This window comes from Eurypyga helias, unplaced genomic scaffold, assembly GCF_000690775.1.
Source record: "Eurypyga helias isolate BGI_N326 unplaced genomic scaffold, ASM69077v1 scaffold35502, whole genome shotgun sequence".
NCBI classification, from domain to species: Eukaryota; Metazoa; Chordata; class Aves; order Eurypygiformes; family Eurypygidae; genus Eurypyga; species Eurypyga helias.
Window position 1 is genome coordinate 1 of NW_010235910.1, and position 15,609 is coordinate 15,609.

General features: G+C 45.5%; 2 protein-coding genes across 2 annotated transcripts; one reads left to right on the top strand and one right to left on the bottom strand.

Moving 5' to 3' along the window:
• Positions 1-470: 470 nt before the first annotated feature.
• On the top strand, positions 471-5,295 carry KRR1 (KRR1, small subunit (SSU) processome component, homolog (yeast); the record flags this gene model as incomplete). Its single annotated transcript, XM_010146913.1, has 9 exons — positions 471-646; positions 1,140-1,274; positions 1,496-1,621; positions 1,720-1,803; positions 2,418-2,474; positions 2,997-3,167; positions 3,338-3,415; positions 3,539-3,632; positions 5,153-5,295. Coding segments are annotated over 9 exons (1,064 nt in total), but the record flags the coding sequence as incomplete, so codon positions are not given.
• A 3,455-nt stretch (positions 5,296-8,750) lies between these two features.
• Positions 8,751-14,241, bottom strand: LOC104506095 (glioma pathogenesis-related protein 1-like; the record flags this gene model as incomplete). The annotated part of the gene is made up of 5 exons (XM_010146914.1): positions 8,751-8,902; positions 8,986-9,012; positions 10,160-10,242; positions 11,963-12,072; positions 13,979-14,241. Coding segments are annotated over 5 exons (635 nt in total), but the record flags the coding sequence as incomplete, so codon positions are not given.
• Positions 14,242-15,609: the final 1,368 nt, after the last annotated feature.

The following is a 15,609-nucleotide window of genomic DNA, read 5'->3' on the forward strand; positions in this document are numbered from 1 at the left end:
TTTGGCCTGAGGGGCCACCCGTGGCCGCGGCCTGCTGCCTCGTCCCGATGCTGGGGGTCTCCCCGGTTTCCTAAAACAAGCAGGGGCTGAGAAGCTTGACCGCGATTTCGTGTAAGCGGAGAGGCAGCGTGGGAGAGGGGGGCTGCTGCCCGGCCTGCCGGGCGCGGCGGTGCCTTGTGGCGGGGAAAAATCGCAGTACTCTGCTTGCCTCCCTCAGCCTGGGATGGCTTCTTCTGTAATGTCCTACCCGAAACGCGTATCTCGGTTGTGGAATATTTTTTTTTAAATAAATAGCTTTAAGCAGTAATTTCTTTAAGGCCCGAAGAGATGCAAAATGCATTAAACAGTGTATTAAACAGAATACAAGTCTCTGCTTTCAGTTATTGTATCTTTTATAGTTGAACAAGGAGAAGTAATAGCCTCTGATGAAAGAGAAGAAAATAAACAACTTTTCTTGTCTCCTGTAACAGTTGATGAATCTGAGCTTCTCACTGTGCCAGATGGATGGAAGGAGCCAGCCTTTACACGAGAAGATAATCCCAAAGGGCTGCTGGAGGAAAGCAGTTTTGCAACGTTATTCCCAAAGTACAGAGAACCATACTTGAAAGAGTGCTGGCCACTCGTCCAGAAAGCCTTGAGTGACCATGTATGTGTACTTACTAATTGTGATACTGTGTTTTATCTTTTGGGAGTTACAGGTGTTGCTTAAACTCATAAAAGTAGTGCAAGTTGCTTTTCTGATACTGTATTTGTATATGTTTCGCTGTGCCTGTGCTTGGAATTGGTAGTGTCATTTTGTTACTGCATCGAAAATCGGTGAAGGTCTGTGCCACCAGACTTGCAGTTCTTTACAGACGTTATCAGCAAAGCTCTGCAGCAGCGTCTCCTCATCCAGGCAGTGACGACTTTGTTGGGCCTGAATTCAAGGAGATGAGGGAGGTGGTGTTCCAGGCCTTGTGGCGCATATATTTAGTCGTTTGTGTGTCAGTCTTCTCAAGCTGAAAGTCACTTTAGAGAATTTGGAAAAATAGATCTGCATTGAGTATGTAGCATTCTGTTTATTAACTTACTGCTGCCAAAGATGAAATCTGTAGTTCTTATTCAGAGATTGATTTGCTATTTCTATTTAAATACTGCAGTATGTGAAAGCGACGCTGGATCTAATTGAAGGAAGCATGACTGTCACTACCACTAAGAAGACTTTTGATCCATATATTATCATTAGGGCTAGAGATTTAATAAAACTTTTGGCAAGAAGCGTTCCATTTGAACAGGTCAGTGTCAAATCCTGGATGTTTATATCAAATTCTGTCACAATACTTGTAGTACATTTTACAAATTGTGGGACTTTCAAGTGAGTCAAGTAGAATAGACTATTTATTTAAAGTAAATATATCTGAAGGGGAAGTGAGAAGACTAAACTGCAGTATTCTCTTGACTCTTCCAAATAATACATTTGCGTTCAGATGATATTGCCTGCTGCTTGTTCCTTTAGGCAGTTCGTATCCTCCAGGATGATGTTGCATGTGACATCATTAAAATAGGCTCTCTGGTGAGGAAGAGAGAGACTTTTATAAAAAGAAGAGGACGACTTCTTGGGCCAAAAGGATCTACTCTGAAGGTATTTCTGATAGGCGTAGTAACCAGAAAATTCTTAGACCCCAGTTTGTGTCAGGTCTTCAGTTTTCACCTAACTTAATTTCTTTTTTTTTGGTGTAGGCCCTGGAACTGTTAACAAACTGTTATATTATGGTGCAAGGCAACACTGTTTCAGCTCTTGGACCCTTTAGTGGGCTGAAAGAGGTAAGAGGAGGCAGATGAGCAGTTGTGTAGTTTACTTCTGTGCCCAGCTCAAGAGCAGATGAGAGGCAAACTTGAAGAGTATCTCACTGACTTTGCAGCTGTGTGTTAGTGGGCTACATTTACATGAATGTCTGTAGTCTTAGCTGCTGCATTTTGTGTAGACACTTGAGATCTTTCTGTTGTGGAAGAAAAAAAGTATTTGTAAAATACTGTTGGGTTTTTTTAGCAAGAATTTTTGTAGTTTTGGATAAGAGGCGTAGAAGTGAAAATACTGTAGAGTTAATGATATATAACCTTAAGGAACATGTAATGTTTTTAGTAATTATGTGGGAGAAGAATGCTTGTCAAAAGCAAGAGTTTCTCATGACAGCGTAAAATCACTGGTAGCATAAAGTAATGTTTGTGGGGTGTGCTGGAGTATATTAGAACTGTGACGGTGTTGCTGATATTTCTGAAGTGCTGGGCCTTCCAGTTAGCCATGAGCGTTAGCTTTTTTTAATCTACCTACTTTTGGGGGCAGGGCTGGGGAGTGGAAGTATGCCTGGTATTTTAATTGATTAGAATATGAAATACTTGCTGAGTTTTCTCTTCCTTTTCTTTTTTATTAAATACAGGTTAGAAAAGTTGTTCTGGACACAATGAAGAATATACATCCCATATATAACATTAAGGTCAGCATGGTCCCCTGTGCATTGTTGTTTACTAGAGAATACTATTTCTTCTCAGAGTTTATAACCAATGTTAATTAATAATGTTAATAATTGACATGTTTCTGTGTGGTAATCTGTTTTTGAGAATTTCTGTAGTGTGCTGCTTTCAGAAACATCTGACTTTCATATCCTCCATTTTCCCAGGATATATTGCCATAATATTCTTGACAGTATTTGAGAGAACATCAAAAGGAAAATGTGTATAGACTTTTTGTCCCTTCGGTTGTTTGCTTGATACCTGCTGATTTAAACTGAGGCACCTTGTCCAGTGCATTCTGTCCCTGTTTTGGGACATGCATATCTTTCTAGTTTTCCTGTTCATGATTAAACCCCTCTACTCTTACCGAAGTGAGAGAGGGAAGGTTTGGATGCAGCATATTCACTGTGAGAAAGTTTAGTAAAACTTGTAGCGTGGAACTCTTGGCTACTACTGTAATACTATTTTTTTAATAACTTCTTTGTGACATTCTAAAACTACTGAAGACTTTGATGATCAAAAGAGAATTATCAAAAGATCCTGAACTGAGGTCACAAAGCTGGGAAAGATTTTTGCCGAAGTTCAAGAAGAAGAACTTGAAAAAACGCAAGGAACCAAAGAAGAAAAATACTAAGAAGGAGTACACGCCGTTCCCGCCTCCACAGCCTGAAAGCCAGGTCAGCTGAAACTTTATTTGGTTATTGCAGGAATATAGCATGGCTTGAAATCCTGTTCTGGATAACAAGAGGTTGGGAGGCCCTTTCTGTCGATTTCTGACTTCCTGATGTTACATGTCTGGCTTGTAATGCATAATTGTCTAAAGCGTCTCGGTACTTTTCGTCTGCAGATTGATAAAGAATTGGCAAGTGGTGAATACTTCTTGAAAGACAGACAGAAGAAACGAAAGCGAGTGCAAGAGATAAAGGTAAAGTTGTTCTAACCCACAGTTCAGTTAAAAAGTATTTGACTGATGACTTGGATTTTTTTTTTTTTTTGCTCGCTTTTGCCCTGCTGTACTGATACTTGACCATTTTGTTGGTGACTTTAGGCAAAGCAAGCAGATGCAGTCAAGAAAAGACAAGAAGAAAGAAATAAAGCTTTTATCCCACCAAAGGAAAAGCCAGCTGTGAAAACAAAGAAAGGTAACTGTTTATTGTCTTCCTGCTCTAAAACCTTTTGTTGTTAATTCGTAGGTTGAGTGATTTTGCAGAGGTGCAGCTGTAGGAAATAATAAGAAAGGTCATGCAAAACCATCCTGGTGGTTAAATCCATGCCTGTAGTTGCCAGGGGCAGTAGGAAGATCATGCAGCCCAGAATCCTGTGCCTATAGAATGACAATTCTCTGTAGAACATTTTCCTGATGGAGAAACTGGGACGACCATCTCAACTGGTTGTTCTGGCTACATCAGTTTTCAGTCTTCTAGTGAAGCTGCCTTAACTTTTGCACTCAAATGGCTTTTCTGTTAATAAAAAGAAGCCCAAAAGGAACACCTGATTGGAAAACCATATGCCATGAGTAAGTGTTGCTATAAGATAGGATAAATAGCTTTTCTAAAAGTTAAAGTAAAACCACACTCAGTGCAGAGTAAGAACTTGTGTTCTCAGATGATTTGGTTTTTATGCACTAGAGAAACAAGCCTTCTTTTTTCTTTCTATATACTGCACTGAGAAGTTCACGTTTCTCAAAAAGCATCTGTTCTGCAGCACTGATATAGTACTTACTTGTGATGGCAGCACATTTTCAGTAATCCTGCTATTGACTCTGTATCTCAAATACTGTGCTTTTCTAGTTGCCCTGTGTTTTGTCCCAAAATCCTTCAAGAATAAATGACAGCAATAGTTTGTATGTAGAGAAGAACCAAGATCCAGGAAGGGCAGCTGCTGCACACTGAGATGTAGGAATTAAGTGTGTGAGATAGAAGAATGAGATCCGAACTCATGACTTGTGCCCAAAAGAGAAATTGCCATCACCTAGGTGAACATCAGGGGAGGTTATTCATGTTGCTCAGCATTAGGCGTTACTCGAGGACTCTGGCATTCCCTGTAGAAGGCTCTGGTAAAGGTCATGATGCAGGGATCAGATCAAAAATCTGTGTCATACCCTCTCAGCCCACCCCATCCGGTTTCCAACAGAGGCTGTTAATGGATGGCCAGGGAAGGAGTGTAAGGATGGGAGAGGCATGTTTGGGATCTTACCAGCTTAGGTACGTGAAAAAGACAAAACACCATGAAAGCTTCTCTGGGTGTAAGAACTCGATAATGAATTTCTTCTCATGTGAGACCAACCGAGCCAGCAGGCCTGTGTCCAGGAAAGCGTGTGTGTGTCTATGGGTTTTGGAGGAGGTCATCTGTGGGCTGAGGCGTGGGCAATAATAGTGCGTATGTGTGCAGTGTGTGGCATCTGTGTTCAGATGCACTTGCCTGGTGTTTTCTTATATGACTGTTCTTCGAATTCTGCTGAAAGGGGTTTGTGGGTAATAGTAATTTCAACAAAAATCATTGTTAAAATAGTTTATAAAATCATTAGTGAACATAAACCGAGTCTTGAGCAATGTCCCAGGATGCAGTTTACTGTGTTTACATATGAAGTCATCTTGTAGACTGTTAAAATTTAGAAAAAGTAAAATTCATGTCTGCTGTCTTCGTGGTTTTTACTACGCAGCCTCCACCGAGAAAAAAATTGACCTTGAAGCTATCAAGGAAAAGGTAAAGAATGCAAAGAAGAAGAAATTGGGAGCACTTCCTGTGGAAGAAGTCAAGTTAAAAATCGCAGCAGATGAAAAGAAAAAGAAGAAAAAGAAGTAGTTCACCACCTGATACGCTTACTTTTCTCCTACGTCAACAACTGTTTTCGCGCTTGGACGATTTGGGACCTTTTGCTGTCAGTATAACGTGGGCACGGAATGACAAGGTAGGAAGACGTTCTCTCTTCATAGGCTCACATTACCTACGGGACCTGAAGCAGCTGTGCAGAATTGCCAAGGTTGGTGAAGAACATGTGCGCTGCTGTGTTGTTTGAGAAAGTAAGAGAGTGTATTTGAGTAATACCCATCTGCCTAAAGGGGAGGTTTCGTAGTGGAAACATTTAGGAGCTTAATGCAGGATGTGAAACATTTGGGTCAGAGAACTCGGTGGGAGTTTAAGGTAATTCTGTGAAAGACTTCCAGACTATACGCAGCCTCAGTTACGGTGATAACTTCTGCAAAACATGCAAGATTTATTACTGTATTATGCTTTTGCTTCTGTAAAAGCTGATTAATTTTGAGTGTCTTGTCTTGGTGTTAATAAACTATTTTAATACATTGTTCTTAAATCTTTTTATCAGTCATCTGCTGCACAGCTTACATGTTGTTTTCCAGGAAACAAGCTCACAGCTTCATGTGAGAATTAGACAAACCATAATCTTCCTTGAATGCTGTTAATAAGCTGTCATTTATTAGTATTATCCTGGAGGCTGTTAGACAGAATGTGGTAGAGAGAACGTGCTGCAGGGAAAGCATAAACTCTTGTTATCTTTCTTTAAATATATTCTTGATTTATTTATCTTTAAATATATCCTCAGTTTATTTCTTGCTTGCAAGAAAGTCTAAGAATTGTGTTCTTATTTTTTTTTCCTTTGAGTCCCTTCCCCTTTTTTAAAGGAAGTTTAGAGGATTTTAGTTTCCTGAAAATGCAAATTGAGATAAAACAAAGTTCACCCTAAAAGCAACATCTGCTCGTTTCATGCTTCTGAGATTAAAGAAGCAAATGTAATGATGAGGAGGTGGTTTATCCACACCAATTTCATGACTGTTGGTTTGGGAATTCTGATCACCTGCACAGGCAGTGGAAATCATTATCCTGGAATATTGCAACTCGCTGCTTTCAGTTTAGTGACCTTTTATTTGAAACTCGTAAGTGAAAACACAGCCATTTCCCTATTTGCATACATGGATAAGAACTTAGAATATATGTGGTGAAAGAGCCAGTATGTGTGTGTTGAGAAACGGCTCAGATGCTTGCCCTTGAGGCTAGGAGGTGACATGAGCCCTGGTGTGCCTTTCAGTTGTGTGGTCACTTAAGAGGAGATGCAGTACTCGTTCAGCTTTCACTTCTTGGCTTTCAGGCTTTTTTGTTTGAAAGATCCCATGTTGTACAGTTTGGGGGTGGTTTTTCCCTAAGCCCCAGTGATTTACCCTTTTTTTAATGAAGGTTTTTCCACAGCATTCCCTTAGAGCTGCTGAGGTATATAGTTAAATGACAGCACCATGAATGTTTTGAACTTTAAGAGCTCTCTATTCATTCTGTTTACTCTCCTGGAGACCAAGCGTAGATTAAACTAAGCAGGGGAGAATTCCTTCTGAGCTCATTTTTGCTCCCTGGACACAGCAGTGTGTGCTCTTCCCTCTCCTCCATTTCTCTTTGCAGCAGTAGGATCCAGTTGCCCGTGCAGACGCTCTCCCAGGCTCTGTGCTGGTGTGGGAGCCAGGTGCAAGAGCGCGTGCACGGGGCGAGGCCTGCTGCCCACGTGCTGCCTGCCATCCTTACGGGATTTTCAGCAGGGGCTTTGCAGCACATGAAGCCCCAGGCTTGGGTCTTGCATGGAAGAGAGCAGCAAAAAGGCAAGTGGGGAGGAAAACAGCTGTACATTTTAATAGATAGACCCACGGCCTTACTTTTGCAACGGGGATATTTTTTTTTGAACACCCTAATCTGGCTAGTTTGGAAGACAGAGCGGAGCTTGGCTCTCTCACACATGGTCCAGCATGTGTACTGGGGCCCTGGTCGCTGAAGCGTGGAAAAGAGACTGCTCATCTCCCACCTGTGACTGTGGCCTCTTGACCTCGGAGGCTTTGGCAGCCAACAAACTGAATGTAAAGATACATCAAGGGCAAAGTTGGGAATTCTGTCCCCTGCCATATTTGCATTTTGAAAAATGATTTAATGAGGAAACGCTGTGATGCTGATTCCAGTGCAAGCAGTTAACAACCTGGAAGAATAAGTTGAGAAACTTTGGATCCCAGTTTCAGTGTTTTCAGTGAAGATCCACACCAGCGGTGGGGTTGGGAGTGGGTGTGGTGAAACACTGACAGGTACTGCAGGGGCAGTACCCCGGAAACTAAGTGGCGACCGGCTTCTGTCACAGCGGTGTGTGTCGGTGTTCTGCAGAGGGTCATGGTCCAGAGACAGCTAAACCTGCCTCCGAATAGGTGTGGGTCGCTGCAGCCGGGCTGTGAGCTTGTGCAGCTCTGCTCCTTCCAGCCCCCGCTTGCGCAGAGCGACTGTGGTCAGCAGGAGCTGTGCCCAGCTGAGCATGGCAGTGGTCACCGCTGCGTTCAGCCTGCTCCGGGTGTGTGGGTTGCGGGAGACTCATCCCTTGGCAGCTGGTGAACCCAAGGCATAACCACGGGCACGACGTGATTTATGTGGAGGTTTATGCCGTCTGCCGGCGTCGTGTTTCTCAGCACTGTGTGTGGGTTGGACCTGAATGCGGAGATGTTTTGTGCACCAGCAGTTGAGCTTTAGGTCATGTTGCTAATACACGGTTGCCATACATGGGAAGCAGGAAATAATGATTTATTGTTTAAAACAGCAGCGAAAAACTCTATGCTCAGAAAAAAGAGGGAAAAACCCACAGGAAAGATGGCAGCGACACATGATCATGTGTGTATCCCGGAGAAGCTATGTCTTGGCACAGATGGTGTGTGTTTAAAACCAAACTGGAAGCAAATAGAAGTACTAGTGGCCCCAGTTGCGCTGCGTGACTGGGAAACGCGCTGCCTGCCACAGGATGCAAATGCCAGCCCTCACAGGGGTCCAAAAATTCTTTAAAAAGAACTTTTAAATGAAAAACCTCTCCCGGCTACTCTGCATCTTGCTGTACGAATGTCCAAGGAAAACGTTCGGTGGGTGCTCTGCCTGCAGCCTCGGCTGGGGCTGGGGACAGGCTCCGGGGCTGGGCACCCTCCAGGCCTTCCTAAGCAAGCGTGGCTGGAAGCTCCTGGGCAGCGTGCTCCCCTACCCACCGGATTCTGCTCACACCGCTCCACTTTCAAAAAACGCACGGGCAATTTAAAACCAGTTACGGGTTCTGGTTCCTCTCGTTCTGCAATGAGAAAGTGGCTTACCAGCTCTCCCAGCTGCTGCCTGAAATGGAGCTGGGATTTGTGAATCACCTGTGGATGCAAACAATGTTTCTACTGGTCTCTGCGCTGCCAGTAACTCGTGTGCAGGGAAGGGGTGGGTTGACCTAAGTACTCCCCTGGTCTTCTGCCTGTGTGTCACTCACTGGCGGGTGCTATAGACCAGTATTTTGGTAGGAGCCAGGTGGCCAGAATTGTCAGTATAAGGAGTAACGGCCTCAAAACAATAACGGTGATGCAGTACTCGTCACATGCAGGTCTGTCCCAATCTGGACGCCACTTGGAATCACCTATGAACAGAAAAAGTTACTTGTTTTCAAGTATAACTGCACCAAGGGCAGCAAATGGAAGCAGTGATTTTGGTGGTACTTACTAATGACTTTGTCACGCTCTGCGTTTTCTGGTGAGAGAAAAGAAGTGAACGTCAGCAGACTTACCCATTATAGACAACCTGAGTCTAGCAAACGGGAGCGAAGTGTGAGCCTCGTCATGGGCTCACAAATGCAGCTACGGGAGCTGCGTTTCTTTCCAGGAAGAAGCAAGACCTGCTGGCTCTGGGGGAGCCCCCCAGCATCTCTTGGGGCTTTGCTGAGGAGCACTTGATCCCACTGTTGCCTTCTCCCCCCATCAGTGGCTGGCATAGAGAGTTCTCACCCTCCTAGGTGGGCTTCACAAGATCCCTTTGGGCTTTGCCTTGTGTTTAGGATCCTCAGCCTGTAGCTAACATTTAACAGTCCCATGCATCTCCCTCTCCCTCCTGAGGTGCTGGTGTTTTAACACCACATTCCCGCTCCGTTAATTCTCCCAGGGTTGGGTACTAGGGAATAGTTTGATCAAATCCGCAGCTCCCCTTGGGGAGATGTCCCCAGCACAGCGCCTTGTCCTTTCTACAGGAATTGCAGAAGGTCTTCTCCCCTCCTGACTCCATCCAGCCTTTGCAAATCCAAGTGCAGGAGGATTGGGTGGGCCGCAGGGACTCAGGCTGAGCACCACATCCGCATGAAGGGCTCGTGCGTGCCAGCCTGGTTCCCTCCCCATGCTTAGGGAAAGCAGATGGCCTGGCTGATGTTCACTGGAGCGAGTCGCTTTGGCAGTGCCGCGGCAACTCTCCCCTCCCACGGCAGCATGGCAGGGGCAGGGCTTGCTTGGACCTGCACCCGCTCAAGCCACAGCTCACGCATTGAGTGATATCCTGGAGTCCCTGGGGAGGGGACATGTAGCCCATTCTGTGCTTCCCGCATCTGCAAGCAGTAACTTCTGGCATGGGTAACAACACCTAACACTGCAGCCACTACATCTCCTGTATTGTACCCTCCAGTACCCGAAGAGCAGACCCCATCCCATCACTCCCTGAGGCAGGAAACAGGCTCTTTCCTCCCTCCTCCCCTCTCTTTCTGCATCACTGCTCACTTGGCTTCTGACTCCAAGTGTTTCAGGCTATATTTAGGAACAGGAGGGCACCGTGCATGCCTCCTGCCATTATCTTTCGTGTGCTCCTTCCCTTTCACCGTGTGCGTGGGGAGGAGGGCTGGTTGGCTTCTACTTACGACACAGCTGGCCTGCACACCGCTCGCCGTTGCAGTCGCTGCACGCCGCTCCCGACCTGTACGGGCGCATGGGGTAATTCCCACTGTGAAGGAAAGGAGCACTGCTCTCAAACCCCCTGGGCACTTGGCTCGGAATTGCTTGCCCACCCCTGATATGGCACCAAACGCAGCTCTGTTCTTCGCTTTGCTTGGATCATGGCCGAGGCGACATTTACAGCATGCCTCAAACTGCCCATGAGCACACGGGGTGGGATGTTATATGCGTGCAGTCTCAGCTGGGCTAAATTTCATGGTAAAAGCTCATTACATTAATCAAGGTGAGGCTTTCATTGCTTGGTCTAAGCTGAAGAAAATCCTTTGGAGTGTATTCGCTGTAGGAATTGAAATAGTGCATGCATCTTGCTTTGGGCCTTGGCAGAGTGTAAAACAGTTAAGGATTAGATAAATAAGTCTCTGCTTCTCAAAAGCAACAGCTGGACGTGATACCACCCCACTTCTTAGTATGCAACAGCCTGTTTGCAGTGTGCTCACCCAGCGGGGAAAGGCACAGCTTTAAAGCCCTCTCTGGAGCCCCTCACCTCCTCAGAGACCACCCTGCCTGCTCTGCTGGGTGCTGTTGGGTTAGGGCACCGCTTCTCTACCCCATGGGGTCCCTGCCAACACAGGGCAAGCAATCCAGCATGATTTTGGTCCTCTGCATGATACATATCCTGGCTAAAAGGCAGAAGGAGGAAGGCTTAGCTCATGTTTTTTGGAGATCCAGGTGTGAGGCTCAAGGGACAGAGAAAACCTCTTGGCAGCGCTAGGGGCCTGCTTGCCTGTGCACAGGGTTTCTGCCCCATCTGGCATGGTGGGGTGCATAGTAAGGGCTGAGAAGGGAAAGGAGAGGCTACCCTGGGTGATCAGTGGCTTTTGGCTCAAGCAGTGGTCCCTCAGCCTGTTTGGGTGCGGGGCTTCTGGTGGGAGCGGTTTTGTTGCTTTGGCACAGCAGCAGCTGTGTCATTTCAAGGTATCTGGTCAAGGATACATATCCTTCAAGGATGAAGCATGGACAGCTGAAATGGCAAACTTGCTCAAGCTTATGGGCTGGCATGGCCTTGGCCCAACATGGTACTCATGTATAGCTTTTAAAGCTGTTTAAAGTGTGGTGTCATTAATTAGCTGGAGAAGGGTAAAAACCCATCCATCCCAGGTGCAACACATATCCTAGTGACAATGCATATGAAAGACGTCCAGATAAACTTTTGCCTTGAGAAGCCCCAGCCTCACAAGCAGCCCTCAGCCCCAGGCTCTCAAGTTAAAGCTAAGACTGCAGCTGCAAGCATTGCACACTTTAATATTTACCCAAAGCATTGACCTAGAGGCTTAATTCTTCAGGCACATCTGTAAATATTTTCAGACTTCAGGCTTGTACCTTGGCAACCGTCTGGGGCTGTCTTGGCACTTGGGAGCAAGGGATTAGTTTTCAAATGATCATAGAATCACAGAATGGTTTGTGTTGGAAGGGACCTTAAAGACCATCTAGTTCCAACCCCACTGCCAAGGGCAGGGACACCTTCCACTAGATCACTTCAGTATTTTCATTTCAGTATCTTAAAATTTACCGTTTTGCCAGTGCCTGTACATAGCCCTCACCTAGCCAAAAAAAGCTGGTTGCACAGAGGTGTCTCCTTCTCTGTTTTGGGGTCTGTTTCCTTCCACAAAACACAGGAACAGACAGACTGATCTAATAAAGTTGTGCGCTGTGGAAGGGAAGGGGCAGGACCCCAAACCCTGTAAAATATTTGTAATGAAAAACCTTACGCAGGTCCGTAGTTGCAGATGAAGTGTGCTGCGTTGGTTATGGAGGAGTGAGCCACGCTGGGGCAGAAGTGGACAGCACAGCCAACCTTGTAGCTTGTAGCCCAAACAATCTGCAAAGACAGATGCGTACACCGGTGACAAAGGCCTTGCTTCAGCATCTGAAGCGTTACGGAGAAGACCAGCCCTACACTGTTTCACAACAATGAATTGGCTGAGGAGCACTCCTTGGGCAGGCTTCATGGGGAAGGCAGCAGTGATGGATATCAGAATTACAGTGTGCTCGGAAAAAAGCCCGATTGTTTTGCCCAATTCACCAGGCATTTAGTAAAACAACACGGAAAGAAAGAATAACTGGCTGTAACAGGTAGTTTTCCTCTTTTGCAAAGGAGAAGGTGGAGTTCGCCTCCTTTGCTTCATGGCAATCCATTAGCTTTCCTACAGCTCCTACCAGGGCTGATTGGCGCCGTACTAAATCCAGTGGAAAAGTGTAGGCAAATTCCCAGATGGCACTGGTGTTACAGGAGGACCAGGGAGAATGAGCATGCCCAGGCTGTGGTCCTGCCTTCTAGCATCACTGCCATGACTAAGATAATCTGGAGATGAGGGCATTACATCATCTAATGATCTTCTGCCTACTACAAGCTGTTCAGCCTGACCCAGCATCCTATATCCAGCTCAAAGACTACAGTGCAGCCAAATGCTGCAGTCCTGGAAAAATAAACCCCGTGACAGAAGCAGAGGGGGGGTGGTACCCGAGTGTGATATGAGAGCAGCGATAAGTGACTACATGAGAGATGTGGGGAGATCCTGGCAGCACAGAAGATGAAGAAACACACTCTTGCCTCTGCCAACTCCAAGGGGAGGCCTGGCCCTTTCCGTTTGGGCCTGTTTGGTGCTCTGGGAAGAGGGGACACTCCTCAGCCTGCTGAGGGTGTTCTCAGTGCAGCAGCAGAGCAGAGACTGCTCCCCACACCAGCCATAGGCAGCTTCATCCCAGAGGATGGTGAGGGGCTGAACCACAGGGCCCTCCCCATCCCGGGCAGCCACCAGCTGAGGCACATGCTGGGGATGTGGTTGTGGTAGCTGTGGTAACTGCACCCAGGGGGGAAACTCCTCCCCAGCTGGGAAGCAGGCAGAGGAACAAGGGGTTCCCCAAAGGTGCAGCCACAAGGATGCCTCCCAAAGCTGGGCAGACACACAGCTTCTACCTACGCTATCACCGCTGACTCCAGGTGAGAATAATCTTATTTTCTTATTCTCCTGCATGCAGTTGTCCGGGCTGCTCCTTTACAAACAACATGGTAAACAGCACTGTGCTTTAGTGCCAGGTGAGATGCTGTTTCTGGATGCTGACTCTTGCCTAAAGCAACGCGTGCTCACCTCTCATGGCATATGCATCCAAATACCTTCTCTGCAAGCAAGTACCTGCATGTGTCATTCAGACGCCCCCACCAGCTTCAGCTCATCCCTTCCAGTCCTACATGCATACGTTTATCTCTGCAGAAAATATTAAGTAGTATCAGGTCAAGAGCTAATCCCTAGCTCCACTGTTGCCAGCCGTCCTGCCCTCCCATGTGGTTAGATCTTCGGGAATCGTAGCAGGGAAAAATGTGCAAGTGATGCTTGCATAGCTGCAGACATCTCTTTACATGCTGGCGCTTCCCCAGCCCTTGGCATGCATAGGGTGTCTGCCAGAGCCGGGACCTTGTCCCACCATGCGCTGCCACCTGCTGCCATTGCCGTTGTCTGGGTTTTGGCCACTGAATGGCTAAATCTGACTGCTGGCTGTCCTGTTTTCTTCCTGGAAACAAAATACAGCTGGCATGTTTACAATAATAATGCAGTGACTCTTTTCCTCCCTAAAATGGGGACATGAGAACACCTTGTGCATGCCAACGTAAAATAAGACAAGAGCACTTGGAAAACAGTTCATCAAATCTTCAACAGAAATCTAGAGTTTCTGCATCAAAATGGCAATGCTGGTTCACGGTGTAAGCGGAGAAATGCAACACCTACCTGTGTATAGTGGCCACATACTTTTCTGCACTGATTGGTGTCATAATTGTAGGCTTTGACCTCGTTGTACCAAGAGGTGATGGCTTTTTGCACTGTAAAAGCAGAAAGGGAGCCAGTCCAGAGGTTTTCTCCAACGGTGGTAAATTTGGGGTGAGCCTGCCCCGGAACTTTGAGGTATGTATTATGTTTAAACAGGCATTTCTTTGCCCAAGCTTTTGCGGTCTTTGCCAAATCTGGATCCCAAGTCTGCAAAGTAAAGACAACTAAAAATCACTTTGGAATCTTAGCAATGCAGTGATTCAGAGTGACTTCTAGGAGAAGCTAGGTCTCAGTAGCGTGTATGCTTTGGGTTCATTTGTGGGTTTTTTCTTCTGCTGAGACGTACAGAGCTGCGTAGTAAATTGGCTTGTAGGTTCATTTCTGATTTGAACTTAAGTTACTCATTAAACTGGAGGAAGTTTTTGGGGTGTTGGGTGATGTTGGCTGGCTGGTTTGTTGGGCACCAAGAGCTGTGTGTCAGTCAAATACAGTGTTTGGGGTGCAGCGTGCATTTCTGGGCTAAGCCAGCCATCAGTGAACGTTAATGTAATGTGAACAGTGAATTTACAGGAAATCTGGAGCCCTGGGGGTATGCCTACCGCACCAGTCAGACTGGAGTCTCGTGCAGCCTCATGCATTAAGGCCACTGCTTGCAGGTCAGTTCATAAGCACACTGGGATTTTGGGGATAGTTTAAACTCAACGCTTTGGTTTACATCTTTGTGTTTGGTGGCTTCAAATGTTAGTGCTGAATTCATATTTGTGGAATCACTCATTCACTTGCTATTCAGTCCTACAGAAAGTGGTTATTTAAGCAACTGAGTTACATAAATGTCTTTTGTTTGCACTGGAGGTGGTGCCTGGTTTTGCTAGGTTTTCTTGTGCACACAACTTGATTGAGCAAATTCAATATTGTACCTCCTGGAAAATGCAGTACCACAAGTGTATGCCTGCAGTTCTAGTTACACTTTCTGTCATGTAAATGAAGTTGTTGAGCACTGCTGGACTATTTTGGATTGGACTTTTAAAAAAATTAAATATTTTTTAATTTTATTAATTATTTGTTTGTCCATTTTTGTATGGATTAAAATATCTCAGTTGCTTCTGCAAACGATAGAATCACTACAGAAATTGTTTTGAATGGATCAGTAACAGTGACTAAGGACAAAGTTGTTGTTAGATTTTATGGTTATGTTTTATATAACGTTTTTGTACCATAGGTAAGTCTGAAACAATTTTTTTATTGTTTATGCTACCAATAAGTAATTAAAAATGGCAAGATCATACCAAAATACATCTACAGAGATTTGAAAATATTTTGTAACCTGTGTCTTCTGTTTCTTCCTATGGCTAACATTTGGGAGGGGGTGTATTTTCCCACAAACAAACACATAAATGATTCGCCTAGGAACTCAGTGATTGAAAATGTAATGTAAACTTGGGTCGAGGGGTCTTATTTCAACTGAGCAGTTATTTCCTTAGATGATAACTTTTAAGGACAATGAACAAAATCTGGCACTGTACCGAAGTTATCTTCCAGTCCTAACTTCACTCCAAGTTAAACAAGACAGAGGCTGCAGTTTACATCTTGGC